The 8379-nt window shown below is 45.1% G+C and overlaps 1 protein-coding gene across 1 annotated transcript in view; it reads right to left on the bottom strand.

Moving 5' to 3' along the window:
- Positions 1–1102: 1102 nt before the first annotated feature.
- Positions 1103–8379, bottom strand: part of KLHL3 (kelch like family member 3) — a 48188-nt gene continuing 40911 nt past the window's right edge. The window contains exons 13-15 of the mRNA XM_058848739.1: positions 6311–6451; positions 5963–6106; positions 1103–5722 (exon numbers count right to left, since the gene is read on the bottom strand). Of these exons, the coding sequence (XP_058704722.1) occupies positions 5694–5722; positions 5963–6106; positions 6311–6451 (314 nt within the window). The 3' untranslated portion in view covers positions 1103–5693. The remainder of the gene's footprint in view (positions 5723–5962; positions 6107–6310; positions 6452–8379) is intronic.

Below are 8379 nucleotides of genomic sequence, written 5' to 3'. Positions count from 1 at the left end.
ATGAACAGCTTCATCCTTGCTCAGGTGTGAAGTTTCTGTAGCTGAGGTGATTTCCTGCCCTACCTTTGATTCCAGTTCCAGGTGATTTGGGTAACAAATCATACATCTGCTTTTCTGACCTTGCAACCCTGCTGGGGGAGTCTTTCCCCTATTTTCTTTCCTCTCCTCTCTGTTTTCCCTTTCCTCACTGCCTAACCCTAACCTTTCTGAGGTGAATGAGGCAAGGTGGCAGCTACTGCTTTACAGTTTCTGCCCTGTCAAGGGTGAAATGCAGGGTGGAAAATATGCCCAAAGGTGAAAATATAAGATGCAAAAAGAAACAAACAAAGAAAAAAAAAAATAAAATCAGGCAGCAAAATCAAGGTAATGAGATTTCTCCCTGGATTGCCAAGGTTTTTGTTTAGCTGCAGGTTCATAGATTCATAGATTTATCAGTTTAAACATGAATAAAACTGAGCCAGATGTGCAAGAGAAAAGTAATTTTGAAATGAAATACAGGATAATTGCAAAGTCCCCCAGCTGCATAGACCAACCCACAACATGTCATTCATTATCTGTGTATCAAATAATTATATTTCAGGATCCCACATGGTAAATTTGATGTTGTATGTTGGCATTAACAGATGAGGGACGCACAAGGGGCATTTCTGGAAAACCAGAGAGCTCAGTGAGATGTTTTGTGAGCTGAAGGCAAAATGAGTTGGGTGACTTGGTTGATGTGTTACTTTATGGTGTTATTAAGAAGTGTTGAGTCCTATGTGCTAAACCCATTTTTTGTGTTTTCTCTCTTCCCAGCTGCATTCCCTGAAAGGTTCTGTCTTCTGCAAACCATGCCCTGAACCAAGAGCTTCCCCACCCCCAAGAGAAATGCTTTTACCATTCCTTGGAAAAGGAGCAGAGCGAAGTCTGGGGCAGCATCAGAGCTTGGCATCAGGGCAACCTCTCAGCATCAGCATGTGTGGGTGCCACCACCCCACAGCAAGGGGCAGAGTGACCCCAGGACTGGCACCTGCTGTAATTAAAGAGGGGACAAATAAAGCCATGGGGAGTGATGAGGTTGTTCCTCATTGTCAGAAGCCAATGAAGTCAAAACAGACACAGAAAAGTTTCATTAGTCCAGTTTTTATTCAAATTAAATGACGGGGAACTACAGTGTGATTTTCTTTCATAATATAAATATGTCAGTGAAGAATGTTTCTTGAGTCGCTCATCGCACTGGACAAGACAGCTGTCAAGAGAATTACTTTGCAAAGTCCTTTGTCCTCCACACATGCAAAAAAAATCTTTAATTTAAAAAATGAGCTTAAACAGTCAACCAACTTGATACAGTATACTGTCAGCTACTGAACCAACAAAGTCTGGTTTACAAAACCAAAACATTTCACACCCAGGTAAATTATTTCACAATCATTCATTACCCTTGAGGGTCTTTATACATAAAATATACAAATTAAAATTATCAATATTTATTTATTACTGTCACTGTAGAGGAAAATAATTTATAAGCCCATAAACAAAGGTAAGGGCAGATGAAAAAAAGTGAATGAGCCCATATTCAGACCATAATGTCTAGCACATTCCCAAACCCTGCAGCTTTGACCAACAAATTATGCTCACATGAAAGTGATTTTTGGGCATGATGTGGGCAAAGGGGGAAACTGCTTTGCTAATATATGAATAATGAATCCTAAAGGTTAAGACTGATCTGCATTCATCTGTTGAACCATCACAGTAGCTTGATGAGCAGCATTCATCTGTTGAGCCATCACATTGGCTGGATGAACAGGCATCACACCTCGCTGGATATTAAGGATTTTGGTCTCCAAACAATGTAAACCAGAGAACAGTATTAAGCTTTCATGGTGGTGACATGCAAACGCTGCCAAGTGTATTTATGGTAATTACTTGTTGTACACATCCATAAAAAGACACTGTTTGGATAAACTGAATGAACAGAAAATTGATTTGAATCACCCTCAATTTATCTATTAGGCACCAATGGAAAAGATGGACTTTATTCAGACTTGTTTAAACAACAGATTGCTTGAGGCATTGCAAGCCCAGCAGGGTGTGCACCACACTTGATGCTTTGCAGTTGGGGCTCATCCTGGGGTGCTTTTCAGCAAGAGAAAAGCTCTTTTTAGGAAACCCAAGGCCAGAGTCCCACAGGGGGTTAAGCACAGAGTGCCCCAAAAAGAGATTACAACAGAAAGTGTTCATATTCACAGAAGACCAACATGAGGAAGAGGTCCAAGTTCGGTCTGTAAAGCTTTTAGTAAAACTCCTGCAATAATTTGTCTGATTTTGGCATCCTGGGGGGTTGTGCCCAGACTGTTGTGGGCAGAGTATCTCTGTCTTCAAGCAGCGCATGCAGGAGCCAAGAAACAGAACCACCAAGTGACAGCTTGTCCCCCAAACTGCCCAGGAGCCAAACTCATGGCAAAAATTAAATCAGGGTATTGAAATCATTGTAAAATAACCAATAATCTAAGAGCCTACTGGTGACTGAGGTAATGGGTTTGAATTTGTTTCATAATGTGGAGCCCAATGCTGTCCTTCTTACATTAAAACCAACACAACAGCTATCCCAGTTCTTTCTTACAACATGGCAATTCTTGTGCAGAGAACATACAGAGCCACACCTACACCACAGCCAGCAAAAACCACTCTGGAGTGCATGAATTAGATCCAGAAATGTCATTGAATACCATAAAAAGCAATCCAAAAATTATTTTAAATTGTCTTATAAAAATATTTACAGTAAAATTTGTTAGTGCTAATGCTACGTTTTCAGTCCTAGAAAAAGGCAATCTGTAAAGGATCTGGCTCAGGTGCTCAAAATGAACAATACAAACACGAAACCACACACCAAAGACAAATTCCAAAAATATTTTGGGGGTGGGGGGGTACAGCTGGTTCATCACATGTTACGGTTGTTCGTATTGCATAGCTGGAAACGAGGTCACTTGACTTGCATAACACTGCAACGTTTGGGAAGGGAGGGAGGAAATGTGTCATTTGCCATCCAGGAGCACTGGCTGCAGCTGGGAACAGCATCACTCGTCCCTGGCAAGGGCTGTGAGTCCTAGCCCTGTCCAGCAAGCCACAGCTCTGGGCCAGCACTGGGCACAAGTGCCATTTTACAGAGCAGAGAACCACCAAAACCTGTTTTCCTTACGAGCAAGGAAGCTTTATGAACAGACGGATAGCAGGGGATAAAAGTATCCCACCTCCAGATATGCCCACTTTTCACATCTGACAAACACAGCAAATTGCAACCTTGCACCTCTCCAGCAGTACCTACCAATTTTTATCTCCAGCCCACATTAACTCATAGTCTCTGGATAATATTTGCCTTTACTCCAGTGAAGCCAGAGGTGTGAGAATGTTGACTGGGACCTGCTCCCAACTGTTGAGCTACAGTTGGGCTGTACAGTAGCTTATAGAGGAGTTTATTTAGCTTTATTTCTATACCAGACCTAACAAGGGCCAGGTGTGCCCAAATGCTTGTCCAGGCCTGTCCAGTCACCTCCACCTAACAAGAGATGGTATCTCAGACTGAAGTGCTTGGTCTGTCTCATCCTTTATTCCCAAGCTGCATGGAAGAGAACCACCTTTTGGGCCAGTGAATTTGAGTCTGTTCCAGCTGGGGCCTCATCACCTTCCTTAGGGCACCATAAACGCACATCTCAGTACTCTGATCCAAAGGCAGCTGCAGTCAGGGCAACATTAGTACTGGGAAACATTCCTACTGGGAAACATTCCTACTGGGAAACACTCCTACCAAGGTACATTCCTAGCAGCCTCAATGGCTTTTACAGTAAGCAGCACCTCACAGGAGAGCAGCATGTCACACTATTATTTTGGCACGTTTCGCTGCAGATTGTAAAACTCAAAGCGAAAGTTTTAAAGGGTATTATGGAAAAGACTATTTTTCTTTTTTTTTTAATTACTATTTGCAAGACCTCTGAGCTTACATATAGTGGAAGGGTAGACATAAAGAGTAGCAATGCCTTTTCTTTAAACAGTTTGCCCTTGTTTATAAAAGCAGTAACATCCAAAAAGGAGTTGGAGCTACCTCACATTTCCCGTGAAGGGAATGCCAGCCCCTCTGCAGGGCAGTGACACAACACAGGCAGGGGCTGCTTCCCCCACAATGGACAGGCACTCATCTTACAAGTAACCCACTCCTCCACAAAAGCAGCACAAGATAATGCAGCTTAGATACCTCTGAAATAAATTTTTAAGTATTTTTCTTTTCTACTGTCAAAGGTCACACAGAGCAGATCTATGGAGATAGAAACCAGCATCACAACACTAGACAGCTGCCCACAACAAAAAGCCTCAGCTGATCTACAAGGGGAAAACAAATGAAAAAGCCCCAAACAAAAAAAAGTGTAGAGAAAATATTTTTCTTCTCTAGTTCCCTTTAGCTGGGGAGCTTCTGGGAGCTCAGCTCTGTGTGCAGAAACATGTCAGAGCTCATAGGGAGATACAAAAAGGTATTTTAAAGTCAAACATCTACTTAAACAAAAAACTTTTAGAATTTGGTATATAAGCAAGACAGGTCCCTTACATCTGGATCTAGATTTGTCTGTTTTGAATAATCTTATGAGTTCTTCATACTAATAAAGGAATGCTTTCAGTAAGGGCAAGACTAAAATAGCAATTACAGTGACAGTGATTAGTTCATCTCCATGCTCTGGAAGCATTAAAACACTGCAGGTATTTTACTTGGCTCATTAATCCCTCCCTGCTTGGGTGACAGAGGGCTCTCACTGTATGGAATGTCTCTACATTAATGGCACCATAAGCTATTTTTTAACATCTAAACACTCTGTTATGAAATGGCATTGAGATGCTGGACAGAGCTAGAACTGAAGATTTCAGCACAGCTGAAACGTGTGGGTTGGGAACATTTTCTCTTCAAGCAACATTTGTTTCACAGGAGCCCTAAAGCCCGTGGGAGCAGCATGTGTCGCGTGGGGCTGTGAAGTTCAGCGCGGCTCAGGCGCGGAGCCCTCGGCCCCGGGGAAGGCACTGCCCAGCAGCTCCTGTCACGCACAGCACACAGCATTCATGGCAAGTAGAAAAACCACATGGTGTTTATTTCCACAAGCATTTCAGGGATACATACAGCAGTCCAGTGGCATGTACAAACGTATGACTGAGACAGTGTCACACTCGAGCCAGACCACCCTGTTCCAGTCCATTTCTGCTGTTTTTCTCTATTGGAACTCAGAATTTTCCACTGCCAGTATTAAAGTCCACCCTCCAGGCACAGTGAGTAAGTAGTTCAACCAACGATGTGCATGGAGCATCAATGGGGAAGAAATCCAGAAACATTCATTTTTACTCACATGCCCAAACGTAGCAGTTTTGTTTCACACAAGAAATTCCGTGCCTGCAGTCCAAGCACAGTGTTTATCTCAGGACACATGCCATCGAGAAGAACAGCTGGTTGCACCACAGATAACAAGCAACACCTCGTGTCTAGCATGGAACACGTCCCCAGAGGGATTTTCACTTGGCTATGCAATCCACTGCAGAGTGGATGATGCTTGCAACGTATCACTTGTCATGCTAAGACATTAACAGCAATGAGATGGGTCAAGTCAGAGGTCAGTCATCTTCCCAACACCACCTAGCTGGATCCACTTCACTTCTGCTCCTCACATTGGCTTGATTGTGTGTCACAAGGGTTTGTGAATCACAGCCACACCTGTTGTAAGAACAGACAGACACAGTTATGGTAGGAGCAGCTCCTGGGTTGCCACATGGCTACAATCATCCTGCAAAATCAAAAGCCAGCACGAGGGGAGTATTTACCACTTCTGTCAAAGTTTCTTCTACTGAAATCAACATAAAACATATAAAAAAAGTAAAATTAAAGCTTCAGGGGGTACAGCCCTCAAGTTTACAGATGACACCACTGCTGCCCACTCTCCCACTGCCTGTTTACCTGCATAACTCCTCCCTGTGCTCATGCTGGTTGGCAACAATGTCCACTTGTCTGTGCTGGGGTTGTAGTATTCCACCGAGGCCAAATTGCAGGAACCATCATCGCCTCCCACCACGTAGAGGAGACCATTCACAGCACACACACCTCAAAGCAGAGCACAGATGGTGAGACATGGCTAACTCATCCCCCACAGCATGCTGCTGCCACATTCCGATTCATTCCCAAGCAGATCCCTCAACTACCATTTTTATCTTTTACAACACTGATCACATACACCACGAGCACACAAATTGAAAACCACCCACAGACAACTGAGCCAACCACCACAGAAAGGCTTATTGTGGTTACCTGCATTTCTTCTACACATATTCATGTCTGCTACTTGCTTCCAGGTGTTTGTCCCTGGGTCGTAGACTTCCACACTCTTCCTCACCAAGGGCCCGTCGTGGCCCCCGGTGGCGTAGAGCAGCCCGCTGAGCACACCGACACCTGCCAAGCACAGCCAGGTCAGCCACAGCACAGGGACAGGGCTGCACATCCCTGTTTCTCCTACTGGGCATGGCCTTGGCCTCTCCAAGGCACTCCCAGAAACCTGGGCCACATGTGCATCAAGATCACCAGGCACGTGGCCAACTCTGCACCCACCCACCCCGTGGCACTACAGCAGCCTGCACAGTAATGCCTGGCAGATGTCCCCTCCTAGGAAGATGTCAGGCTATGCAAGATCAGCACTCTAGTCCCATGACATTCCTCTGCCTTTATTCCATCTCTTAGCACAGACTTGCTCTCTGCCTCCCACCCCACCTTGTTTCCATCTGCGTGATATTTTCTGCAATGGGAGCCTCTGCTTTTAGACTGATTCCCCCTTTCAGAACTTCTACTTTTGTTTTTCCTGCTGCCATTGTGCCACATGATGATCTTCCTCTCCTCAACAACTCACAGCTCTTGAAGCTGCCATTTGATTCCTCTCTTCCCACTCCCACCCCAAAACCTGGCAGCACTGGTGCAGACAAGGTGCCTCAAATGCCACCTTCTCAGCCATTTTTGAAGGCTCCTGGCCAAATCTCTGGGAATGACAGGGGTCTTAAAGCTACTTCTGCCTAATATTAAGTAAATTAGTTAATTAAAATGTTCACCAATCCATGAGAGTTAAAACTTCCAGGAACATATCTTCGTTAATAGGTTCAAAGGCCTCTATTAAAATTAACAAGGCGGGATGTTAGTAAAACAGAAACAGATCTGAATTTCATCATTTCAACCATGGGCATTAACCAGTGTGCAGGGAGGAGAGGAGCCCTGCCAACCTGATACCAACAGGTTTTTGACTTGGTCCCTGTGCAAGGATCTTTCCTGGTCAGGAAAGGAGAGGACAGGAACAGATGCTGAGCCAGAGAACAGGCACCTCCCAGGCTCTGCAGCTCCATCAGGAGCATCCCCATCTGGGGACAGGAACATAGGTCTAACACTGTCACCTCTCCCTTCTCCAAATCATCTTAGCTTGCTGCTGCTGGGTTTGGTTTTGGCCAGCTGTCTCTCACTGTACCAAGAGGTGCTGAAATCCCAACATAACATTGGGATTCATGGTTCACAGCTGGCAAACATATAATTAATCTCTGACATAAATAAATGGCCCCACCTTCCTGGGCCACATCCCTGGTGAGGTTGACATACTTCAACATGCACGACTTGGGAAGAGCAGAACACATCCAAATGTGTGTCCTGGCTCCTGAGCTCTAGCAGGTGTCTCCCAGATCACTGGGAAATGGAAAGTCACTTAACTACATCTGAGCCCAGCAGCCTGGCTTTTGATTATATGCAGCTGTTAATGGAAATTTTATACTTGTAAGAAATAATTTAATGAGTAAGCTTATTTAGCAAGTAAGAGAGTAAAAGAGTCGGAAACACTCAAGCTTTTTAACATGAAGCTGCCTCCTAGTGCAGTGAGACAGACAGGGTACACAGGGACAGGACATCCCTACCAGCAGGGGAAGGGAACCCCCCAGCAGGTCCAGCAAACCCTGGGAGTGTTCAAAAAATGTGCAGATGTGGCACTTGGAGATGTGGTTTAGCAGTGAACATGGCAGTGCTGGGTTAACGGTGGGACCTGATGATCTTACAGGTCTTTTCCAATCTAAAAAAATGTATGATTCCACAAAACCTGGGCAGCACCTGCACATTCCCCACAGCCCCAGTGCCTCCAGGGACTTGGGATGGCTCCAGGGACTGGGGACACCTGTCCTCACCCCCACTAGATGTCAGCATGGGGACAGCAGAGCAGAGCACGGTGTCGTTTCTGGAGCTGTACAGCAGATTGTGCTGCAGCACCGCTGCTGGCCAGTGGCACTGGGCAGTCCCCTCCTGTCCCTGCTGGAGGGGCATCTGGAGGACAGCCAGAGCCTGAGGAACTCAGCTCTCAG

This window comes from Poecile atricapillus, chromosome 13 (assembly GCF_030490865.1).
Source record: "Poecile atricapillus isolate bPoeAtr1 chromosome 13, bPoeAtr1.hap1, whole genome shotgun sequence".
Lineage (NCBI taxonomy): Eukaryota > Metazoa > Chordata > Aves > Passeriformes > Paridae > Poecile > Poecile atricapillus.
Note: the sequence above shows the minus strand (reverse complement) of the source record. Positions and strands in the feature narration are given on the sequence as shown.